General features: G+C 41.2%; 1 protein-coding gene across 1 annotated transcript in view; it reads left to right on the top strand.

The window, feature by feature from the left end:
• nnt (nicotinamide nucleotide transhydrogenase) overlaps positions 1–24869 on the top strand; it is a 56568-nt gene extending 31699 nt beyond the window's left edge. Inside the window, exons 17-22 of the mRNA XM_084047694.1 lie at positions 3558–3737; positions 4745–4904; positions 11004–11085; positions 15541–15659; positions 16963–17078; positions 21146–24869. Of these exons, the coding sequence (XP_083903820.1) occupies positions 3558–3737; positions 4745–4904; positions 11004–11085; positions 15541–15659; positions 16963–17078; positions 21146–21298 (810 nt within the window). The 3' untranslated portion in view covers positions 21299–24869. The remainder of the gene's footprint in view (positions 1–3557; positions 3738–4744; positions 4905–11003; positions 11086–15540; positions 15660–16962; positions 17079–21145) is intronic.
• Positions 24870–25693: the final 824 nt, after the last annotated feature.

Genomic DNA, 25693 nt, shown 5'->3' with positions numbered 1-25693 from the left:
TGATCTGCTATTTTCTGCGAAAGCTTTCCCCACAATACGGATGCTGGGGTTTAAGTGGTCAACTCTTTAACTGCCTGAGTTAAAACATTGTCTATAGCTTAGCTGTTTTTGCCAGCGATTTTGAGCGTTTTTACTAACCTTGGAAAAATCATAGAATATTATTCTTCACAACGATCCACCCGGCGATTGCCTCAAAAGACATAGGGGGTTCTTGGAGAATCGGGGGGAAAAAGGCGTGCAGACGCGATAATCCGTTCCAAAGTTATGGGCAGTTGAATGTGGCTTGTTTTTCGCCAATAAGCAACAGAAAGCAGAGAAAATAGATTTTTATAAATCCTATGATACTAAACTAAACCATCTTCATTTTGTGGTGATCACGTGATTTCTGGGTGTACTCTTCATCATCATCATAATCATTCACAGGCTGCGGAAGAGCGCCCACTATCGTAAACGAGACGAGAAATCTCGTCATTGGCAGTCAATGAGTTAATACTAACAGTGAGGTGGAGGAAAGAGAAGAGAGAAATGAAAGAAGGTGGACGATACTTGGTGCAAGAGAGTGGGAAAATTGTGAGACAGAAGCAAGGCAGCTATAAAAGTTAATGAAGGTGAAGTGTTGATAAAACTCTGACTCAGACGTAAAAGAATGGACTAATAGGATTTCCAGGAAGCGAGAGCAGCCCCGGAAGTCATTCAGTTTCAGTAAGAACGTCTGGCAGACACAGTGAAACTCCCCGGTTCATACTCAGTACATACGCACACCTGAGTGAGACAGACATGACTTGTGCTGAACCTTTTTTAAAGGATGTTTTTCATGCCGTTGTCCAGATGGTACAGTACTAGAAATGATCTTGATCTTTGTGATACAGGCTAAGTTTTGAACGTAACGTTGTGCGGCAAATGGTTTGTTCATTTTAATAGCTGGTGTTGTTCAGCAGTATTTCATGAATGGCAATTGTGCAACAGATTCTATGGATGGGAAATTAAGAAACATTTTTAGTGTTCTGTCTCTCAGGCATGGCGCATCAGAGCTTGAGTGTATTGTTCTGTAGATGTGTTTTACATCTTATTTGCATTTCGTTGCACTATAGTGCACAATAAATACTGTATAATTGTCTGCATTTGGGAAAATGCTACTATCTAAAGGCATTTTATTTTGGTCAACCATAATAATAATGCACACAGAAATAATCAACTAGAATAATTGTGTGTGTGTGTGTGTGTGTGTGTGTGTGTGTGTGTGTGTGTGTGTGTGTGTGTGTGTGTGTGTGTGTGCGCATACAGTGTTAAAATCGATTTGTTTCACAGGCAGTTTGCCAATACCCAAACCTTACTCTCAATGGAAAACACAAGTGGAGGCGCATACTGCTTACCCTACAAGCAAATGTTAACAAAAGAGAAAGGAAAGAGGGGGGGTAAAAGAAAGAAGGGGTAGAATGAGGAAGAGATGGGGGAGATAAAGGAGGGAAAAAAAAGATGAGTGAAATATGACTGGGCTGCTTGGTGTTAGAGACTGTGTGGTTCCAGTTATCCCGTTTTCAAAACGACCCTCTCACATGCACAGGGATATTACATGGGTATTTTATTACATTTTCATTTTAGTTCAGGTTATTTGTTATTTAGTTTAGATGAATGTTTTCGATAGCTGACCAGTCTTAGAAGTGCAGTATTGCGTAACAACCCACGTGTGCAAGCCGAGTATGTGTGTGTGCGTGGTGTGTGTCAGGCCGCACGAACAAGATGCTGCATTGCACTAGCCTCTAAAGCCCGGTTTATACATGGTTGTGCGATGGTGTCGCGTGCCGAACTTAGCCGATCCATAAGCTCACAACGTTGTGAGCTTATCGATCGGCTATTTTCGGTCTGTGATGCTGTTGTACAACGGAGCATAAATTAGGCATCGATCTGTCTTCTTCTTAATAATGGAAGATGGTGAAGAGCGAAAACTTCAGTGAGGCCAGGAAATTCTAACTTTTTTGAAAAGGCAAAATTTGGATGGAGGAACGGGTTTGAGTTGAGTGAAGTGAAACTCAACATGGAAGTCAAAGCTGTTTCAGAAGCCGACATAGTTAATGAATCTATGACAACTTGTGCTGTTGATGCCAGAGGTGAAGGGTGATGCTTTGCGAGTTCCCCTGAGACCTTCACCATTGTAAAACCAGTGACAGACTCCCTCTTTGATGGATGACCCAAGTTGTTGCACGATCCAGCAGCCTAATTGTACGGGAGTGGCTGGTTTTGCAGAAGTTATGGGACGGCTCCCACATTCACACGACTAAAAGGAAATTGAGACATACAAGGACATAAAACTACAATTTCTAGGGTCATCGAAATTGGTATTTTCCACCTGGTATACTAAGGTTGTTATTGTGCAAGGTGACCCATCATACAGTGCTCTATCTGAGAAATATGGGAACGTTTTTTTTTTTTTTTAAAGGTAAAACTGCAGAGCCTGGCTGCTGTGACCCCTGCTGTTGTCGGCCGATGGTCGCCATGGTGTATTTTAATGCGAGACCTGATATTCTTCAAGCCTTGTCCTTCTTGGTTTGTTTGATCAAGTGTATCATGACTTAATGGGAAGTATCTGGCTCTGCTTAGCCTTACTCCCTTTGTGTGTGTGTGTGTGTGTGGGTGGGTGAGTATGTGTACTTGTGTGCACGGCACGCTGCACATTGGACTGTAACAGTGCCATGAGCTCATGACACCGATCCTCTGCTTTTCTTCACGGTGTTCTAGTCAACTGAGGTCTAATCAGTGGGACGCGAGCCTAGCTCGATCCGTCCATCCACAATTGAGGTCTAACGATGCCTAAACACTGGCTAATATGCATTCATCTGATATGGCATACAAGACCAGGGCACGTGTTCAGAAGGTCAGCAGAGGGCAGACATGTGTGAGTGTGGTTTTTAAATGCAAGTAATGCGTGTGTGTGTGTGTGTGTGTGTGTGTGTGTGTGTGTGTGTGTGTGTGTGTGTGTGTGTGTGTGTGTGTGTGTGTGTGTGTGTGTGTGTGTGTGTGTGTGTGTGTGTGTGTGTGTGTGTGTGTGTGTGTGTGTGTGTGTGTGCGTGCGTGCGTGCGTGCGGAATTGTACTATATATTAAAGATGGGTAATCCAGTGGGCCAATATTGGCATTGGAACATCTTAACATTTTCCATTCTTAAGTCATACTGTATTTAACACCTGTCCTTTTAAAGGGATTGTTCACCCAAACAACAAAAAAAATCCTTGGCACGAAAAAGTTTGAGAACTACTGATTTAGAAGGCACTTGTAGAATCGGCCTCAGGTCTTAACCCATTAAAACTGGGAAAGCATCCAAAGTGGAGTCCGGGGACCCCCCGGGGGTCCTGTGGCTATTCAAAAAATAGCAGATCTTGTATATCTGCTATTTAACGCAAACATTAAAATACATATAATTTTGGGGGGCCTTGACATGAAAAAGTTTCAGCGCCACTGATATAGCAACATTTGGTTTTTTTTTTGGTTAGGATTTAGAGGACATTTTTAGAATCTTACTGGGTCAACTGATTCCCCCCTGTTCCTCTTGTGTTCCTAAAGGGAGTGACCCTGACGGCAGCCATTGGAGGAGCTGACATGCCGGTGGTCATCACAGTGCTCAACAGTTACTCCGGCTGGGCGCTGTGTGCAGAGGGCTTCCTGCTCAGCAACAACCTGCTCACCGTCGTGGGCGCTTTGATCGGATCCTCTGGAGCCATCCTCTCCTACATCATGTGTGTGGTGAGTCCAGCAGCATTGCTTTTTAAATTATTAGTATTAGTATTACTATAATAAAAATGAATAATAATAATTGAGTATGCCCGACATCAGTGCTTCCCAAACAGTGGGTCGGCACCCATTTTGTGGGTTTTGAGTAAATGTCCCGCTTTTTTGTTTATTTAAAAAATATATTATTTCAAAAGAATTTCGAAAATAAAGAAAAAGACATTCCATAAATTCCACAAATGTAACTTTGAAGAATGCGTTACGGAGCAATCGGCTATTTTCACTAGTTTGGGTCCCAGGGAGACTTTCTTTTGGGTCTTTTGGGTCTCAAGCTAAAAGTTTGGGAACCACTGCTCTACATCAAACATAGCTTGTTTGTCAGGACAACACAGTGGAGTGCAGGAACAAGTAAAAACCACACCTGTTCAAAATTAATTTACATAACAGAAATGCATGATTGGTAAAAAAAAATGTAAACTGTATTTCACTCCAGTGTTTCATTGTTGAGTTTCAGCACCATTTTCCAGAATTCTAACTACAGTTCCTCTCCTGTCCACTAGGAGGGACCCTAACTGTACCATCATACCAGTGCAACTCCAAATTAGAGAGAAACATGTCACTGATGCATTTATTTGTTCTTTTCTTTTCCTTTTTATTTGTAGTAGTTCCCCCTTTCTAACGTTGTCAGCGTGCCACTTTTTTTTAATGGATTCCCAAGAAACAGATTAGTAAAATAAAAGGAAAAGCCATAATCACAACAATGAATCCTCTGTCTGTCCTTCTCCCCAATCAGGGGTATCATTTGGGTCCCAGGGGATGGCAATTTCCACCCCCTAGAGTTCACATTTAACCACAAGTTCATTTATTTTATGCATATTTTCTACACCTCTACAATAATCAGATTCTTAGATTGGCATTGAGTCATCTACATGGGATACATGTTATAAGAAAAGTTTTCTTGTCTTTCAAATCGGATTTAAGTGGTTCACTTTTTTTTTTGCCTCTGCTTCTCCCCATATCAGGCCATGAATCGCTCACTGGCCAATGTGATCTTGGGTGGCTACGGCACTACCTCCACTGGTACTGGTAAACCCATGGAGATCGTTGGCAGTGTGACAGAGGTCAACGTGGAACAGACGGTCGACATGATCAAAGATGCCCAGAGTGTTATCATCGTCCCAGGTAACGCACGTCTTGAGTCACTCACACACACATCTTGAGTCACTGTTATATATACACAGACATGAACAAGCTTGCGTGTGTGTGTGTGTGTGTGTGCGTATGTGTGTGTGTGTGTGTGTGCGCGCGCGTATGTGTTTCTGATTCAACTGGCACACCTACAGTTTGAACAAAGTTATACCTACCCAAGGGCACTGGGCAGGTTAATCTACATTCTACGCACGCACGCACGCACACACACACACACACACACACACACACACACACACACACACACACACACACACACACACACACACACACACACACACACACACGCACCAGAGGTCTTGCATGTAAGTTGAAAAGCACTGACTTAATGTCACATCTTTTCAGTGTTACTTAAGTGTGTTCTGTTTATTTAACCTTGGGTTGACCCCTGTTACATCACCATCTGGCTAGGCTAATTAGCTAGCGCTGGTGTAGAGGCGGCAGTCATACACAAACATGAGGCTCTGCAGACCTGTGTGGTCCTCAGCCCACAGCCAGCAGACATTCTACAGTATCTTATATATGCAAGGTCAAGCCAAAACTAGAAAGAAGGGGTTATTTTGTTGAATATATGGGTGGCATTGGGTTTTTCTTTTTCTGAGTCGATCGGAGCCTTCATCCATCAACAAGAATCGGAAATGTTCATAGTTTTATTGTGTAGAAACTATAGAAACATAAAGTAACGTAAAACATTTTAGGATTGATCCAATAGAGTTCGGGTACAAAGTAAGGAACATCTTCATATTATTTAGTCCTTAAATAATAATAAAATAATATATTATATGATCTATAATAATAACAAAGTAAAATAAGTATAAAAATTAAATAGAATCCCAAGAGAACAATACTAGATATGTATTAAAATCGTACAGAAAATTATTCAAAGACAAATGAAATGGGCAGAAGGTAAAAACGTATTAAAGCGTCTCCTAAAAAAAATGTGTTGTGTTTTTGTTGGACCGGGCTCTCTCAGTCCTATGGGACCTAAGAGCCAGGGCTGCACAATTAAAAGAAAACAACCAAAAATCTTGATTTTACACTGCACAATTATTATATCTCCTCACTATTACAAAGGAGTTATTAAGCAAAACATTGTACAATCGCTGTCCTTCAGTCGGGTTCAATAAAATCACAGAGGCCATTACATGCAGAACCATTATATGGTTATATAGTTTTACACCAAAACTCATCATTACCACTAATTGTGATTACAGTGCTGTAAAAATAACGAGGATAAGCCTTGAACTTAAACCATAATCATAATCAATCAGCCCTTCTAAAAGCAGATCATGTTGGCTCTCTATAAATTAAGCTTTATACAGTGGGTTTGATGCTGCCTTGGTCAAAATTGCAGAATGGAATGGCTCGTTAAACTATTGGAAAATAAAAAAAAAGTATATAGACTAAAGTCACTTTAAATTGGTTCACTTACAGTATTGAAGCAATACTTGAAAACTCGAAGTAAATGTACTTGAATTTTGAAACCCTAGAAGCAGTGGGAACCTTATACGTATGTTGGATGTTGCTGTTTATATTTTGAACCACTTGCCAGCTGTTCAATGCCACTTCAATAGAAAGCCTGCATGGTGTTGAATATATTCATAAGACAGATGACAAGTGCAATTCCATGTTCAAATATGATAAAACATTGTATAAATGGTATTTTCCTAACCCTGCACCTAATATCACATTCCTAACGCATACCAGGCAGCCCGGGTATATCTGTTCTCTGACGCACTAGCCAGTAGTAGGTTAGCATTGTTACGAAACCCAGCCTTTCAATCACTCCCCTTGTTTCCATTTTGACCATTCTCCCTAATTGGAGCCGTCACAGTCACTTTGCTTGATTGACATCTGTGGAAACAGTTAAGACTTTGCCTGATAAACACAACCGCTTTCCTGGCCTAGTCTGGCCCGTCGCTGCTTTGTCTGGGTCCGCTTGTTTTCCTTAGAGGAGAAACACTTGCTCCAGAGAGAAAACGGTTGGAAGCAAAAGAAAGGAATCACAGGATTGGGACGTGGAAAAGTGAAAACCATTAAATTGTTGAGCTGGACTGCAGACAGTCAGCCCTGCTGCCCACTGAGTTTGAAACCTTGTCGTCTGATTGGTTGTTGTGACAAGGCACAACATATGATTGGCTGTTGTGACAAGGCCAGTAAACATAAATGTGTGTGTGTGTGTGTGTGTGTGTGTGTGTGTGTGTGTGTGTGTGTGTGTGTGTGTGTGTGTGTGTGTGTGTGTGTGTGTGTGTGTGTGTGTGTGTGTGTGTGTGTGTGTGTGTGTGTGTGTGTGTGTGTGTGTGTGAGATATACATCATGAGCCATTTACTGATGCTCAAAAATGCTTTACAGGAGCATTTCCCCAATTTTAAGCTTACAGGATGAAACGTTTAAGAAAAGTGGTAATGAAATAATACTACGCTGTTGAAGAATTATAGTCTGCAGTATGTTTTGTTGTCTACCTGATGTGCTTCTCAAAATGACCCTCTGGGATTTATCATTCTGCTGAGTGTTTTCTATGATGCCACCTCTCTCAAGGGCATTGGGAAGCTTTTTACTGTATTGGTTTAGCCCGCTGTGTCAGAGAGGTTATGGAAATAAGTGAAATTGCGGTACATGCTCACATTACACACATGCATGCACACATACTGTACATACAAATGTGTCGTGTTATCGAGAGTACTTTCCTATTTGCTGTTCAGTGTAATCACTATCTGCCAACGTTAACTTTGTCCCTATTTCTTCAATCAGGCTTCCTTTCAGGTGTGTGTGTGTGTGTGTGTGTGTGTGTGTGTGTGTGTGTGTGTGTGTGTGTGTGTGTGTGTGTGTGTGTGTGTGTGTGTGTGTGTGTGTGTGTGTGTGTGTGTGTGTGTGTGTGTGTGTGTGTGTGTGTGTGTGTGTGTGTGTGTGTGTGTGTGTGTGTGTGTGTGACATCAGACCAGAACTCAATCAGAGAGAGAGAGAGACACACAAAGAGAGACGGAGTCAGGGAGAGAGAGGGAGAGCTTGAACAGCGAAATATTTCCAGAAATTGCGATGTAAATGGAGCCAATCAAGGACTCTATAGTCAAGGGATCAAGATGGATCCGTCTGATTTTTCATATTCCATCCTGATTGGCCAATTCCGAACATTGCTGGCCCACAATAACCTACCTGACCTGGCGGGGACCTTTGCTCCGAGGAGCACCTTTTCTAGTTACAATATAGATTAAATAAAAAGTGAGAGACAGTAGTTACATTTCACCAGATATGTATGTTTTTAACATCAGTAGCTCTATTTGGAAATAATTGTCTCAAGTGGCTCTTTCCTTACACTCACTCATTTTAAGGTTACTTCCACATAAACAATTACACGCACACATATTTTAGTAGTTTTTTCATGATGAAGAAATCAATCGATAATCCTCTTTAATGAGAAGATTGTGATAGGTATGTTGCTGTGCACACGGACCATGCATCTAAGACCTGTTAACAAGAAGTCACTAAATGAGACTAAATTATGATGAATTATATTATTTTGTGGAAATTCATTTTCTGTAATCAAGCAGTAAAAGAGCTTTTGTGTAATGAGGTGGGATTGCTGAAAATCATTCAGAACAGAGGTGGAAAGGTGATAATATCCAGATTACATTTGAAATCAACAATCTTCACAAATATCAGGAAGAAGTTAAGGTAGCGAGAGCAAAAAATACTTATCTGACATTATTTCTAACAAATCTCATAATCCCAAATTCTGTCATCCATGCAACTTGGACATGTCCTCTGCTAAATGTGAATCACCAAAGTCAAGGACATAAGAACAACCCCCACCCCCTCCCCGACCTATGACCCAACTGTCCCACTGGTCTGTTCATCCAATATGAACAGCTTTCCTCCCATCACACTACCCTCCCTCATAAAGCTTGGTTTCACCATGAAACCTGCAACTTGCCGCTTGACAATGTCCCCACGGTCCTCCTGAGCAACCCCGGTCCGGTCCCAGCATCCTCTCAATTATTAACAGCTCGCTGGCCACTGGTACCGATCCAACCTGCTTCAAGCAGTTATTCAGTTCCTCCTCCAAAAACCCAAATCAGTCCGTTCCCAATCTTTATTTTTTCTATTTACATGCTTCACCTCAGACAAATAATTAAAAGACACAACATCTCATTCTCCTGTTATGCCAATGACACACAGCTTTGTCTCCCCCTGAAACCAAATGACAAATGCAACCTCTCAACCTCATGAAATGCCTTGAGAACATGCGTACAGTAAAGGGTTGGATGGCACAAATTGTCCTACAGTTGAATGAGCACAAGTTTAAAGTTAACCCACTGACCCCCCCTGACTCCATCAAAGAAACGGTCTTGGCAACCTGTCCTCCCATTTTTTTTTTTTACGGCTTTGTACCATCGCCCAAAATCAAGCCGTTCCTCTCTGTCCAAGACCTTGAGGAAGGCATCCAAGCCCCTCATATCATCCCGTTTGGATTACTGCAATTCCCTGTACACTGGGATTAGACAATCGTCCCTGTCCAGCATGCAACTGGTCCAAAACACAGCAGCCAGGCCCCTGACGGGTACTTGGAAGAGACCATTATTACCCCTATCCAACCTGTCCTCTCCCCACTGGCTGCCAGTATGGTTTATCAGGAGAATTTTAAGATTCTCCTGATAGTATATAAAGCGTCCCCTCCTACTGTACATCGCTGACCTTTTAACCTCTCATCCTACCTCCAAGTTCCTCAGGTCAGCTGAATTGTGGCTACTAGTTGTCCCAAGAGCTAAACTTAAAGCTCAGGGGTGACCAAGCCTTTGCTGTCACAGCACCCTAGACTGTGGGACAGCGTTCCCCTTACTATCAGTTTATCTGTTTATAGCTATAGTTTCTGTATTTGTGATTTAGCTACCTCCTGGTCTGTACAGTGCTTTGTTGGTCAATGACAGTTGACTGTGTGTGATGGGACCAATTGGCCTTACGTTGCATCCCTTGCAATGTGCAAACTTTTGCACATATGTACATTACAATGATAATGCTGATATTATATGTACTGTATGTTGTACATCACAGCGTCATGGATGAAATTATATATTATATAATTGTAGATCGGCTATTTTCACGGAATGTTAGCCTGTTTTCCGCGAAGCCTATTATGACATGCCCAGAATAAGGATGCTAGGGTTCATGTGGTTAAAGCAGCAGAGGCACACACGGAAGCTCTTCAGAGTTCACCTTACATAGCCAGTACATCACGCACGCAAGCACACCACACACACACGCGCACGCACACACACAGAGATACAGACACAGACACACACACATATACACATACAGTCGTCACAGGACCTCACCCCTGATGAAGGATTTGGTGCAAAAGCAGAGACCACTGCAGAGCACCCAGCATCCAAGCCAATAGATGTGTATTATTAGTTATTTCCGTAATGCTCACTTGGTTTATATTTGGATTATTTTCAAGCTGCCAGGATCATGTGCTTGATGTTTAATGGTGGAAGTATGTGTGGCACGCTCACACATACCTTGCTTTATTCCCACATGCATAATGTGTACTCCTGAGTCCCATAAATCCATATCCAAGTCACAGTAGGAATCTAGGGGATTAAGGGGAGTTGATTTTGGTATTTAAACATGCCGCTCTGATCAGGCTGTTTTCCCTCAAAGACCTGCCAATGGCAACAGACACAGACATACTTTTAAACGGTCCATTTGACATAACGTTCATATTACTTTCATACTACTGTATCTGAGAGCATGTGTGTTTGTAATTTAACCCTGGTGTCCCTGTTTTGGGCATGTCATAGGGTAGAATTTTCTAAATGTTTATCTAGAAAAATACAAGTTCATAACGTTTTGAGCCTGTAGAACGACTGTTTTAACTATACAATAGTGGTTAATAGCTATTAGTCTGAACTTAAAGTGTTCTTATTTTGTGTTCCATTGTATTATCTATTTTCTTGCTACTAGATTAGTTTATTAGTTCTACCAATACCATTATATAGCACTGGCTTGGCTTGTTATTATGGTAGTTGTCAATATCCCCTCCAACTATGTTTTTGTTTTCTAATTCTACCACAGGTTATGGACTCTGTGCTGCCAAGGCCCAGTACCCCATTGCTGAATTGGTAAAGCTACTTACAGAAGCTGGCAAGAATGTCAGGTAACTACCATGAAATTGGTTTAGTCAATTAATGTGGATTGACTTAATCAGAAATTAATAACAATTATAGCATTAATAAAAAAACACATTTGTCACAATAGCTTTGTCATCAAACTCTTAGTGCTGTGAGATACATGGAATAGGCCATATTAACAAAGAACCGTAATACAAGTTAGACGGGCCTTGTTGATTCCATGAACACACACGGCAAAATACACTCTTCTGGACTCCAAAAAGAGTAGGATATAAAAAGTTAATTAAAATGTGTGAATTATAATTTTCCCTCCATAGTCTCAAATGTTACTGTTAGTATCATTGGTATCATACTTGGTCCCTTCTTTCTTTCTTCACTAAATTTCTTCACTGAAAATTGCCGACAATCGCCTGTATCTGCCATTTTCGGCAAATGTTCGCCTATTATGACATGCACAGAATTTGAACGCATGGTGGTTATGATGGATATTGACAGGAGAATGAATGAATGAATGAATGAATGAATGAATGAATGAATGAATGAAAGAAAGAAAGAAAGAAATGGCGACATAACATCGAGGAGAGGAGGGGAAAGGCAGAGCGGAAGCTTCAGTAATTGTCCTGCCTTGGTTGTTTGATCCTGCTTACTGCAGCTGCTGCTACTTAGAGCATTCGTAGTTGATTAGAGGGAAGTGGGTGGTCAGACGAAAAGAGAGGAACCCCCTTCACCCTCTCTCCTCTCTCTCTCTCTCTCCTTTCTCATTTCTTCTTCCCATCTTCCTTGCACACCATCATGCGTTCTCTCCTTTGCATTCTCCATCTTTATTTTCCTTCCTAAGTCAGTGGTTCCCAAACATTTTAACTCGAGACCCAAAAGAGAAATTTGCTGTCTCCCCGCGACACAACAAGCTCACAACGCGTTGCGATGTCACATTGTGAGCTATTTTCACTACTCCTTAAAATTCAAAGTGCAATTTATTTTATTCATGGAATACGTTAGATTTTTTATGACGTTCTTTTGAACACATTTTGAATTTTCTTTTTCTGATTTTTTTCCCCCCTTATTTGTTTTCTTTTGAAATATATATATATTTTTTATTATTTGTTAAATATATATATATTTATATTAAAAAAACAACAACATAGCAATATGTCCGCGAACCACAAATGGGTCCCGACCCAGTGTTTGTGAAACGCCAGAGCCTTCTATTGGAGAGTTACGTCAATGAGGGGGCAGAAACAGCGCCGGGCCGGTCACGTGGTTCATGTAAACTCGAAATAGTGACAAAACGCTCATAGACTCCAGTGCATTCTGTTCGCCAATAGAAGGCTCTGTAGAAGACTGGCCCGATGAAGTGAACGAAGGTGACGCAATTCTCCTTATATGGCTCTGGGAAATGCTGCTTTCCCCTCTCTTTCCCCTTCTCTCGTTCACTCGTTACCGCAAGACGTCTGCTCTCCTCCCTTCCTCCTCAGTGGAATAATGGTGATCTGTATCGATACTATCTAGCAGCGAAACACAAAAACACTCCAGTGTGTCCCCCTTATACATACCAGCTGCATTGCTGGTCTCCCGCTGCCAACCTGCTACATGGAATTAACTACAGTGCACAGTACAATGGCAAACACTTTTCATATGTCGGCCCACAGTGGCCGATCCTAGTTCCTGGTTAGGAGGACAGCGATAGAAATCATGAATTCAACCTGCATACTGGTGCATTCCTGTCAGAATGCACCAGTGTTTAGTAGTAAAATTTAAGTTGACGATTAATTATCATACAAATAATTGTGATTAACGATTTAACATATGAATACATTAAAAAGAAAATGTTTTGCTTCATAATCACAAATTGGCACAGCCAGGGCAGATATGACAAATAACTTAAATATACAAAGATTCTTTTATTTATTTATTTTAATAGCTGATCTACAAGCTTACAATACGTCACAAAGTGACGTGTTGTAAGCTTGTAGATCTGTTATTTCTGCTAATTTTGGAAACATTACATTTCCACATGGAAACGATTGTGACGATTTTGCTAAAATAATCGCGATTATCTCAAATAATTGCGATTAGACGATGATATCTCTGCTGTCCAGCGCGAAACTGCTAACTCCAAAACGCTCATTGTTCAGGAAACGAAAAAACAAAATATACGTTTTTCAGGAAATGAAGAAAACCTTATATTTTTAAAACAAAGCAATACTGCCTCATCAAAGTTGGTATAGTGACTTTATATATTGTCAGATACTTGCATGTGTCATTATATTATCAACACTGTACCCAAATCGCGGGTAAATCAACACTTTACCCAGCGCAAGTGGAGTTAGTAGTTTCAGACGAGCAGAAATCAAGCTGAAGTGGAGTAGGTGTCCAAACAACAATAGCTCCACTCGCTGCTGAGGGAGAGGTTTCAAAAGGGTAGAAATTCTCAAAAGCTAACAATGGATCTCCAAGCTCACAATGCATCACAACGTGTGAATTAATGCCCTGAATGCTTCATGCCACTTATTATATAGGCCTACAATAATAAACAGGACTTTAAATAGTACAATAACTTCTGCAAAGAGGTAGCAGAACTGGCGCGACAGAAATGCTATGAACGCCTTTCTTCTTGTCACATTGCTCTCCTCATTAAACACTTAATAGATTTTAGAAATAGAATTACTTGTTTTCATAACATTACCGTCAGTGCTAAGTTTGATAAACAGGTACACTGCATAGTTTTAACAGACTACAGGGAGTTTGTTTACGTATTCCTCCTCCTCGTTCACTGCGCACCGCGCTTCACTCATGCTGTTAAAAGGCAGCGCTGTAGAGGAGAGGGGGGAGTTGTTTGTTTTTGACGGACAGTTTGAGGATCCAATGGAGTTGGGAGTTTTCGTCAGAGTCGCTTTTCATTGGTTCAAATGTTTTGATTTTTTTACACAGACCTAAAGCGTTGATTTATGAAAAAAAATAAAAAAGATTAAAATGGAGTTAGCTGGTTCGTCCTGGACACCGACGATATAATAATTGTGACAGACCTAGTGTTTAGCTGGCTGTAAGATATGGCTAATTGAATTTGTGAGCCATGTACAGGCAACTGATAATCCCAAGCCAAAGAGCGCTGTAGGTACTATACAGTAGGTGGGTATGTGTGTGTTCTTGTATTGCTATACTTTTGAGGACCAAATGTCCCCAGAAGAATAGTACAATTTGAGAAAGACATTATGAGGACCGTTTTCCTGGTCCTCGCAGTTGTTTTATGATTAAAAAAAGTTTTCTTTGGAGATATATGTTTACAAGAAAAAGATTCAGGTTAAGGGTATTAGATTAGACATTTCGAGGTTAGAGTTAGTTTTTTGGGGAGAGGTTAGAGTTTTCCCTATTTTATACTTAGTTGTGTGAAAATGTCACACAAAATAGCCGATCTACAAGCTGTCCTAAAGGTTTGATGCCCTCACAAGTATAGTAATACAAACAAACGTCTGTGTGTGTGTGTGTGTGTGTGTGTGTGTGTGTGTGTGTGAGTGAGTGACGATCAAGGGTGCAGTACATCATAGGCAGGGCTGAGTCACCTCAGGCAATGTTAGCCGAGTACCACTGCTCTGATCTTTGCTGTCGCTCTGTGATCGTAAACCTGGTCTAGTGTGCATCCTCCAATCTCTTCTCCCTCTCTGTTTTTCTCTTCTTCAACATCTCTCCTGTGGCTGTTTCTTTTTGGCACCCGCTGCCATCGTTGACATTGTCGTGTCTCTTTTGTCATCATCCTCTCTCCTGTTGCCTTTTATTCAACTCTTCATCATCATCATCATCACACACACACACACACACACACACACACACACACACACACACACACACACACACACACACACCCTTCTCCTTCCTCCTTCTCATCCTCTTGTCATTTCCCGTCTTTTCAAGCTGTTTTTATGAGCCCTGTCTCCAGGTCATTAAAGTGCATCCCTCATCCTTTCTGCTCCAGAAGCACTTGCTGACTGCAAGGCTATGAACGGCCTCCCCATTTACTGTCAAGGACCCCACCCCCCCAAATTAATCTTTTTGGCCGCAGACCCCATCACAAAATATAATATGCCAGGGAACCCCATATAAGATTCATGTTGTTTAAATGTTAAAATTTAAAATTGACAACATTTGTTTTGAATTTGTTTTTGAAAATAGCACATCTACAAGCTCACAATGCGTCCCCTGGAAGCCCCCCAAGGGGCGATACACAAACTGAAGGCTAAATTGAGGACCCCCAGGGGTCTTTGAGGGGGTTCTAGGGGTCCCCAACTAAATGATGGTAGTCTGTACACCATCAGAGTTAAATGGACACTGTGTATTTTACAGTGTAGATTATGGTCCCAGATGATCGGGGGTCCGTGGCCTTAATGCATATCAAACTGGTGGTCCGTGAAATGAAAGACTGGCCTGAAGGGCATACAGTACATGTTGCAGCTGCATTTCAACCTGTATGAATTTTGTTCCCCCAGGTTTGGAATCCACCCAGTGGCAGGTCGTATGCCTGGCCAGCTCAACGTCCTGTTGGCAGAGGCTGGTGTTCCCTATGACGTCGTCCTGGAGATGGACGAGATCAATGACGACTTCCCTGGTAATGCCCGTCCCTTCTCTGTACTCTGGACCGCTGCTTCCCAAACTATTGGTTTTGAGGGTCACAAGTAAATATCTTATTTACTCGCGACCCTTTTTTCTTTTCTTTTTTTTTCTTGTTTGAATTATTATTCCAAAGATTGAAAAATAATAATAATAATTTAAAGAAATTAAAATGACATTTTCAAACTTAAAAAAAAGAAAATCTGAAAAAATCAAAAAAAGTTCTATAAATAAAAAAACATAAGAAATAGGGAAAATATCATATTAAATAGGGCTTTAGTGCTGAATTCATAATTTATTTTTGTAAGTTTGGTAACCGGGGCAGCCACCAAATTTCTCTTGTGTGTCTTGTGCTAAAAGGTTTGGGAAACCTGACCTACTGTATATTTCCAAGGTATTCTAGACTTTAACCACTTCCCCCCAGGGTTCTATACTAGATCCCCTCCTTTTTTTCCCTCTACACCAAAGCTCTTCGCTGGAAATAGCCAAGATCACAACACGTCGGCTTGTAGAACTGGTATTTTTGCAGATTGTTTGGCCAAGAGCTCTAGGGTTCATGTGGTTAGAAAATAAGTTATATAAAGGCTTGTTTACAACAGTCGACAACTGCTATGAAGTATAACTTACAATGGCATGGCTATATTTCATTTTAACACCATCTCAAATTGTTCCAAAGGTCTGTAGAACATCTGCTTGATCAGAGGCAATTACATGTTTTATTGGTATCTGTTGCATTACACAACCGACATACCACTGTCCGTGGGAGTCATTAGAATATAGAAGGAAGATAAAGTCCGTCAGCTAGCTGCTCCTTTGGGCCTTTGTAATGACAGATATGTAAGCAGCAGCTTCTGAAACACCATTGCTGTTGGGTAGGCCTGGTGCTTACCACTTAGAGCCCTGTAGAGCCCTGATCCAGATGAGGTTGGGAACTGCAGATTTTCTAAACTGACTTGTCTAGTATCATGGTTACATCTGCGTACGTGCATTTGGAAAAACACTTCTCTGCTGACGCAAAATTATAAAGGACACCTCACTCTGAGCAATGAATCTTTTTACAATTGGGGATATTGTCACAATGACTTTGTAGCTCTTGCTAGGTCAGTGTGAATTAGTGACTAAGGTACTTGTTTTGTTAACACCAAACGTCATTAATGTGTCTCTAACCAGAGACTGACCTGGTTCTGGTGTCTTGTATGTGTCTCTAACCAGAGACTGACCTGGTTCTGGTGTCTTGTACAGTATGTGTCTCTGACCAGAGACTGACCTGGTTCTGCTGTCTCTTATGTTTCTCTAACCAGAGACTGACCTGGTTCTGGTGATCGGTGCCAATGACACCGTGAACTCAGCCTCTCAGGAAGATCCCAACTCCATCATTGCTGGAATGCCTGTCCTCGAGGTGTGGAAGTCCAAGCAGGTAAAAGCCATGTGTAAAATAACCTGGTCATGTAATATAGGCCTGCAACTATCCATTATCCTTTTCTTTTCAATTCATTTAATAAGCGATTTTTTTCTCTGTATCTACCATCCAATGAACACCAAAAGAAATTCTAATAATACATTTTTGATAAGTGACTAAATAGATTAGTCTGAGCGAAAAAGGCACACCTACAAGCTCACAACGCATCACATCGCGACATTGCACTAGTAGATCTGCTATTCTTGAAGCTTTTGAAAATCAATTATTTTATAAAGAAACGTATACATTGTTTTATAGTCGAATCCATTAGTTTGATTAACTGTTGCACCCCTAGTCCAAGACTCCAAACGTCAAGATACTGTATAACTCCTGGAGTTAAATAGTACACACCCATGTGTGACCCTCTATAGGGCCACACATACAGTACACACCCTTGGACCACACATACACAACACCTGAAAAAAAAACACACACACACACACACACACACACACACACACACACACACACACACACACACACACACACACACAGGGACATGCACAGCTTATACTCCAAAGACACAGATTCCTACGGTCCCAGGTGCAGTCCCATGCTGCTCCCATTAGTGGTGACTCTGTCACTGTGGAATGATGACATTTGGAGCATCCCACTGGCAGCGCTCCGAGATCTGGGATTCATACAGCGCTCCCTCTAGTTTTCCAAACACATCCCCTGGGGAAATCACTGAGCTCTGACTACCTAACTACACACACACACACACACACACACACACACACACACACACACACACACACACACACACACACACACAGACACAGACACAGACAGACAGACAGACAGACAGACAGACGCACACACATGCACGTGCGCTCACACACATGCACGTGCGCTCACACACACACACACACACATGGTGCGCACACTCGAATAAACTACTTGCAGTCCTTTACTCCTGTCGCCACCATGGGAAATGTTTTCATCCTAGACAGTCGGTGTAAAAGTTGTAATCATCGCTTTTACTCGGCCACGCTCGAATGCATGCATGCACGCACACACTGGGAGTTTGTCTTTATACTGTATACCTCACAGTTTGACCGATCATTATCCGTTCAACAGTTAGTGGTCCCACATTTCCAGCATAAAATGTCACGTCATCTCGTCTTAGTTTTTGCACAAAACATTTACATACTATATTACAGTGTAATTAGTCAAGTCACATTTATTTATAAAACACTTTAAAAAACAACTATTGTTGCCCAAAGTGCTGTATAAATAAAATAATTCGAAATGACATACAGCTCAGAAGCACAAATTAAACCAAGCAATAACAACAAGAACACACAAACAATTGTCTGTAAAAACAATAAAAAGAAACGTTCATAAATATCAGCCACACCAGTCGGATTCAAGTCTCGAGCCTCGATTTGAAAGATTCAATGGAGTGGGCAGATGTGATAGTAAGGGGAATGCTGTTCCAGCAAAGCAGCAAAGGCAGGGTCACCCCTGAGCTTAAGTTTAGATCTCGAGACAACTAGTAGTCCCAAGTCAGCTGACCTGAGGGACCCGGAAGTAGGAGGAGAGGTTAAAAGGTCAGTTAAGAGCTTCATTAACAGTCAGGAGAATCTTAAAATTGACTCTAAAACGTACTGGCAGCCAGTGGAGAGAGGACAGGATGGGCCGGGGTCTTGACAGGTACTAGGAAATGGACCATAATTCCTCTTCCTAGTACCCGTCAAGAGCCTGGCTGCGGCGTTTAGGACCAGTTGCAGGCGAGACAGGGAGGACCACTTCAAACTTGCATCTCGTTCAGCTGTAGGAACGTTTTGTGCCGTCGTCCATCACTTGATGTCCTCAAGGCAGTTCATAAGGCTGACAGGTTTGGACTGGTCATTTGGTCTCAGGGGTTGATTAACCCGTTAAGACCTGAGGCCGATTCCACAAACGCCTTCTAAATAAGTAGTTAACAAACGTATTCGTAATTGAAAATTATTCAAGATTTTTCTAAATTGTTCAAAAATAGCAGATCTACAAGCTCGTATATCTGCTATTTTTGAATAACCAACGGGAAAAAAATCTAAAATGACACCGATGCTTTCCCGGTTTTAATGGGTTAAACTGTGTGTCATCTGCATGACAGTGGAATGAAATGTCACATGTTTGAATGTTGTGCCATCCAACACTTTATGTCCTCAAGGCAGTTCATTAGGCTGACAAGTATGGACGACTGGTCATTCGGTCCGGTCTCGGGGGGAGATGAATGTGTGTGTCCTCAGCACAACAATGGAATTAATGTCACATATTTGAATGATTTGGCCGAGGGGGAAGCCTTATTTAGACGTATTAATGTCTATTAACTAGACATATTAATGTCTAAATAACCATTTCCAGACGGTAGGGGTTGCAGCTGATGGTGTGAATACGCTGGGAAGTTAACTAAAGTTTCTGAACAGAAATTACTCCACCCACCACTGCCAAAAAGGGAAACTAAGGACATTTCTTCTGTAGCTGTAGGCTTTCGACATATGTGTGTGTGAGATTTCAATTTGTTTTCTTTCCAAGAGTTTCAAGATGTATTTGTCACGCTCATATAAGTGTGTGTGTGTGTGTGTGTGTGTGTGTGTGTGTGTGTGTGTGTGTGTGTGTGTGTGTGTGTGTGTGTGTGTGTGTGTGTGTGTGTGTGTGTGTGTGTGTGTACACACATGCTTGTGCGTGTGAAATGTTGGCATGGCACGCTCTGCCAGACTGTGCTAACAATATAATGAAAACAAAACAAGCTATAATACAAGGAACAAGGTGAAATAGTAAGTAAAACCTTGGCAGCATTAAGTAATAAAGTGACGAAGTGTAAAGTTGATCAAATGTGCAAAGTGTGTGTCGGAGTGCACAGTGCGTAAAGAATTCTTAATTAACAAAAAGATAAAGTCAGTATACCGTATACAGTACATCATCAACATGTCACAAGTAAACACCATTCTTGTAAACATGTGACTGGGTAGCCAGATGCTACACGGTTATTTGCTGTGGATATTTAGGGCTGTTGTATAAAATCAATGTGTTCAACCACTTTAACCCTGGCATTCCTATTTCGGGCATGCCATTACAAGCAAAACCTTTCAAAATTCTTTGTAATTTTCTTTCCCAAAAATAGATCTACGACGCATTGCTAACTGGTAGATCGTTAGATTGTAAACATTTCTAACATTTCTTTAAACGTTTGGCAGTAGGGCTTAATGCCGAATTCACACCGGCAGATATTTCTACCGCTGCGTTTTTGATTTTTTCATTCCATTTCTCTATTATTCGATTAATCGATTCACCCCAAATGCATATGGAATGCACTTTGTATACGACTGTCTGCCTGTCCTGAATTAGACCTGTTCCACTTCTGGTGATGCTGATTGCCTAGTAGATTGTACCTTAAATTTCACCCGTGTCCCAAATGGAACCATGTGCCCCATGCATTATGGATGAGAAAGTGGAGAGCAGAGAGGTTGAGAGAGCACATGACGCGAGAGAGCAGAGGGGAGCAAAGGAGGCCTTAGAGAGAGAGAAACTGTGTGTGTGTGCGTGCGTGCACACTCGCGCAAATTCCAGAGAATTATAATGTCTCGTCTGCAGAAGCGCAATAAACGCCTTGATGCTGGCTCATTTCATTTCCAGGCAGTTAGTTGTGCGCTGGTGTCGCACCAAAAACAGCCGATCTACGAGCTAAAGATTTTATATCGACTGTTGTCGGTGTGCGACACTGTGCTAAATCTAGTATAAATCACAAATGATTTGATTGGATCCCATGGTTCTATTGCTCTACTGGTAATACACTACACTGTGACGAATACAAGATCTGAAAATGCATGGCGAATATTTCACATCAAACTATTAATTTGGTTAGGGTGACCTTAAAGTTGCAACAATCTTTCAGCATCTAGGGCAATACAAGGCCAATAGACACAGGGAGGAAGCAAACATAATGAAATCGAGCAGTCGAAGGCTCTGGTTTTAGACAATGGTGGCAATTTTTAGTCTACAGATCCCGACTGTGTGTGTTTTGTCTGGCCCTCCAGGTGGTTGTCATGAAGCGCTCCCTGGGCGTGGGCTACGCAGCTGTTGACAACCCCATCTTCTACAAGCCCAACACCGCCATGTTGCTGGGCGATGCCAAGAAGACGTGTGATCTCCTGCAGGCCAAGGTCCGAGAGGGCCAGGAGGGAAACTAAGATGACAATGCTGTAAACCGAGCGCCCCACTGAAGAGCAGGGGGGCAGGACGGGGAAGGTAAAGGACAATGTGGTGGACAACGTTAAAAGCATCTTCTTCGACTAATTGTATCCAAGGCAAAGGAAGAAACGTGAAAAAAATGCTTTTGGGGAAACTGCCCACAATCTATAAGCAAAAGAAATGACATGACAAAACATACATGACAAAATATACATTTTGTCATATATATATAGTGCTCTTGGAGTGGGTGTCAGGGATCACAGATATATTTTTCTGTTGATTACCACCCCCACTGCTGCAGTGGTCTTTTATAAGACATGCTTGCCATTTCTTTTGTTTATACATTATTCAAAGGGAGAGTGTGTCCACAGGGTGGGCTATACTCTTAGCAAGTGGCATTGAGTGTCAACTCCATTTCAGTCGCGTGTTGTAATTTAAATCAATCAAAAATCTAGGTGTATGAAGAAAATAGATCTAAAATTTTAACGTCAATCAAGAAATCTTTAGTGAATAGAAGATAGCAAAATATGATGGTACTGTAGCTGATTGGAATTGAAGTAACAAAAGCACAAACCGGAAGTTGACTTTTCTTTAAATACTAATCCATATAGCTAATTCATACTTTGTGATACAACCATGTCGCTTGGTGAGAATATGCTGATTTTAAACTGAACAAGAGTGGGTCTAATAACGCTGTGGCTCCCATTTGTGCCGTGGACATTATGTGTCCAGTCTGTGACATCAGTTGTCTATGATGTCGGTCATCTATGACATATAGCAAGGTTTCTCAGCCCATCTGATCGCCATTTACTTCCGTTTTAAAATGACAAATATTTAACAAAAGATGAGATGTGAAAAAAAATGCAGGAAGTTATTTCCATGGCCCACAGGCAACGTTCACAAGACATTTGGTGCCGATTGGTGCAGTGGTTTGTTAGATTAGACACGGATAGACACGGACAGACAGACAGACAGTTTTGTCAGTTGAAAATTGTTATCAAAGGGAAGCTTGTACAGCTGATGATGTGATGTCATAATTTTGTGGAGAAAAAACACGTTGGAGAAACAATTCCCTTCAAGTTATTTTTGCTGAGCGACATGGCCATACAAAGATGTCTTGGCCTTTTAGAGTGAATGTGGAAAGAAGACGGCCCAACAAGCAACTTGTTAGATTCGCTGTAGCGATTAATGTTTTATCCACTGTAAAGATTGCTCCCCTGATGCTCTCTACTGTATGCTATTATTGTTATTACAGTATATACGTTTCCTCTTTCAGAGATCTATATTTGCATAATGAAGGCTATCGTCACACAAATGTGTGTTCCTCCACTCAGTACATTCTTTTTCAAGTAAATTGGACGGAAAAAACAATAGAAACCACTTTTGTATTCTGCCACTGAAATTCCCTATATTTTTTTACAGTTTTATACTGTAATGAGAAATCTTTTATATTTTGGCCTAATAATAATTCATAATCCTATTAGCTGTGGTCAGGTATTGTGACAATGTTTTGTTGGTAAAGCCACAGTCAGTCATCCAACAATTTCCAGTCATGCTTTTAGCTCTTCTCTCTTGTTTATGCTGTTGTAACCCCCCCCACCCCCCACCCTCTGTGCCTTTTTGTTTATTAATCTATTAGATCTCATACATGGATCATAAATTGAAGCGAGAGCCATGTGCAATTCAATGCCAAAACCAGACATGCAACAAATCGTCACTGTCTGGTGGGAAACCTTGAATGTCCAAAACCGTTACTTTTCAGGAAATGGAAAAAACAACCTGTGTTCCAATGGATCCAATGTAGTTAATTATTTTGTCAGAAGCTCTTTGCTATCCCCCCCCCCCCCCCCCCCAAATAGCAGATCTACAAGCTTGCATTGTAACATGTTGTGAGCTCGTAGATCGCCTAACTAAGTGCATAAATAAATACATTTATTTATTTTAAAAAAGGGAGGAAAAAAACGTAAAGATGAAATATGGAGATACAAGGTTTCCTCCTGACAGTGGTGAAAATGCTATGATATTGTGCCCGACACGGCTCATTGATTGATTAGGTTTTCTGTTTTTGACCTCCAGTGAATTCAACATGTGTGAAACATTGGTGGTAGCGTTACAGATGTGATACAAACCTTGAAGAATAACTGTGTGGCATCACTTTGCCCTCAACCACTCCACTCCACTCCATTCTACATTCTACTTACATTTTCTCCAAGCATTTCTGAATTGAAAATGTCCGAGATGTTCCTTCATCTGTCCTACACATACTCTTCGTGCCAACCCACATCACTTCATACCTTATTGAATAGGTTCTAAGGCCCTTATGGATTGCACACTGCATTCAGTCCCTACTAATATACAATATATACAATAAACTATATATATAGTTTGTTTTTACCCCAACCATATTTCATGTGGTGATGTGAAATGAAAGGGCGCCAGGGGGGGGGGGCAATTGAGAAGGAGAGGAAAAAAATATGAAATTTATAAATAATAATAATGAAAGAATATATATACTGTAAATATAAATGTAATTTCAACTCAAATTCAGTTCATAGTATCATTGTGCCAGTTTAACCACTTTCAAGCTGGTGTCCCTATGTTGCGTGTGTCATTAATGTCAAGATTCTTCAAACATTTCACAGATTAGTGAAGCTTTCTTTTTTTATTATAGAGGGCCACAGCCAAAGTCTGAGGCTATTTGGGGGTCCTTGGCATAGAAATGTTTGGGCACCGTAAGAGGCTAAGATGTGGCATGTTTATGGATAAAGCCCACACAATATTCAGATGTTTTGAACCTGGGACCTGATACATTGACCATGACAGCTACCGTACCTCTGCATTTAATATGAATGACCAATAGAATCTTTTAGAACCCTCACCTGACCAATCATCTTCTGTGGGATCAGCCAATGCCACAAACTGACCAGTCTCATTCCGTAAAATCTTGAACTCTACTTTCAAGGTTAACCAATACCTGACCAATTCCATTTCCTCATGTGTTGCCATTCTGTTCTTGACCATCAGACCTCGTTTTTTTTGGCTGGCTGCTTAGTTCTCCAACTATTTAGCTTGTGTTTGTTTTGTTAGCTTAGCTAAGAGCAGCACACTGTTTTAAAAACTCATGAAGGCGTATTGTTACATAATAACAGCCCACCTAGACCCTTTTCTCTGCCGTTTCCTGAATTTCCCTCTCCGGGGATCAATGAAGGTTTATCTTACAGGATTGAATGTCTCAAAATGCCATATTTGTATGCTGTTGCCATTTGCTGAGATCACGTTCAAATTAAGGGAGATGGAAAAACTATCTTTGTTTGATAATTGCCCTGATTTGCATTTTGTGCCCTTTGATTTTATTTCCCCATAAGGATATTTTTGTATAGACACAGCCCTCTATGTGCTAGAGACACAAATGCTTCTACAGTAGGGCTTTGCAGTTGTGTGACGTTTCAATGCACTAAGGTTCATGTTGGGGAGATTAATGAAATGTACTGTGAATGTTTATTTTTTTCTCTCTCTAGTTTATCATGGAACATTGTCATCCCATAAATAAACATGGATTTACACCTGAAACTGCTTGTGCTTGCATGGTAATTTACTACCTGGCCTTATGAAAATGGCCGATGCAGATTGACTTGACAGATTGAGTAGGTGAATTAACATCAGGCTCATGCATTAGATGACGGTCCCCCCAAAAAACTAACACTTCAAATGCGTCACTTGACATACCAGCACTTCTCTAGTACTTTTATCCCCAGCTAGTGGAAGTATACCCCTGCTGGTAAATCAAAATGTGCTTTATGTATGAATTAGGGTTAGGTACACTATACTATAGGTACAGTATAGCAGAACGCAATCACAAGAGTTCGATGAGGGATAATTGGGAGAGAATTGCTTGCACCGGAAAATGGGGGGCCACCTCTGTTACCTCTGAGACTTCCAGTGTTGTAAAACAGGATTGCATGAGTTTGCCATGAGGGCTGTGATAATGACCAAAATGTAAATATCACTTCCTATGACATTTTCACCTACAAGCAGGACTTGATTGCTTTTCATCATTGGGGACTGAATGGGAGGTACTTAGAGGGGGAGTGGTACCTATCTAGATAGAGTAGATAGATAGTGGATAGATTTATGATTTAGGGATTGCATGCGTGTGCGATGAGGGTGGCTTCATCCTGTAACAAATGGCACTCAGATGGACTCTTATCTCCACCCAGCCTTGAAGAGATCTGACGAGAACTGTCACTCTACCAGGAGAGGTGAGATGTACAGATATAGGAAGGTCTGAAACATTGTTGCTGTGCAGTGCTTTTTTTTAACCTGTTATTTTTTTTGTGTCAATTGTAAGTGTACAGTAGATGTTGATTGCGTGCGTGCGTATGTACTTGTATTAC

Source organism: Gymnoscopelus microlampas, assembly GCF_963454915.1.
Source record: "Gymnoscopelus microlampas genome assembly, chromosome: 21".
In the NCBI taxonomy this organism is placed as follows: Eukaryota; Metazoa; Chordata; class Actinopteri; order Myctophiformes; family Myctophidae; genus Gymnoscopelus; species Gymnoscopelus microlampas.
This window is presented reverse-complemented; position numbering and strand designations above follow the sequence as displayed.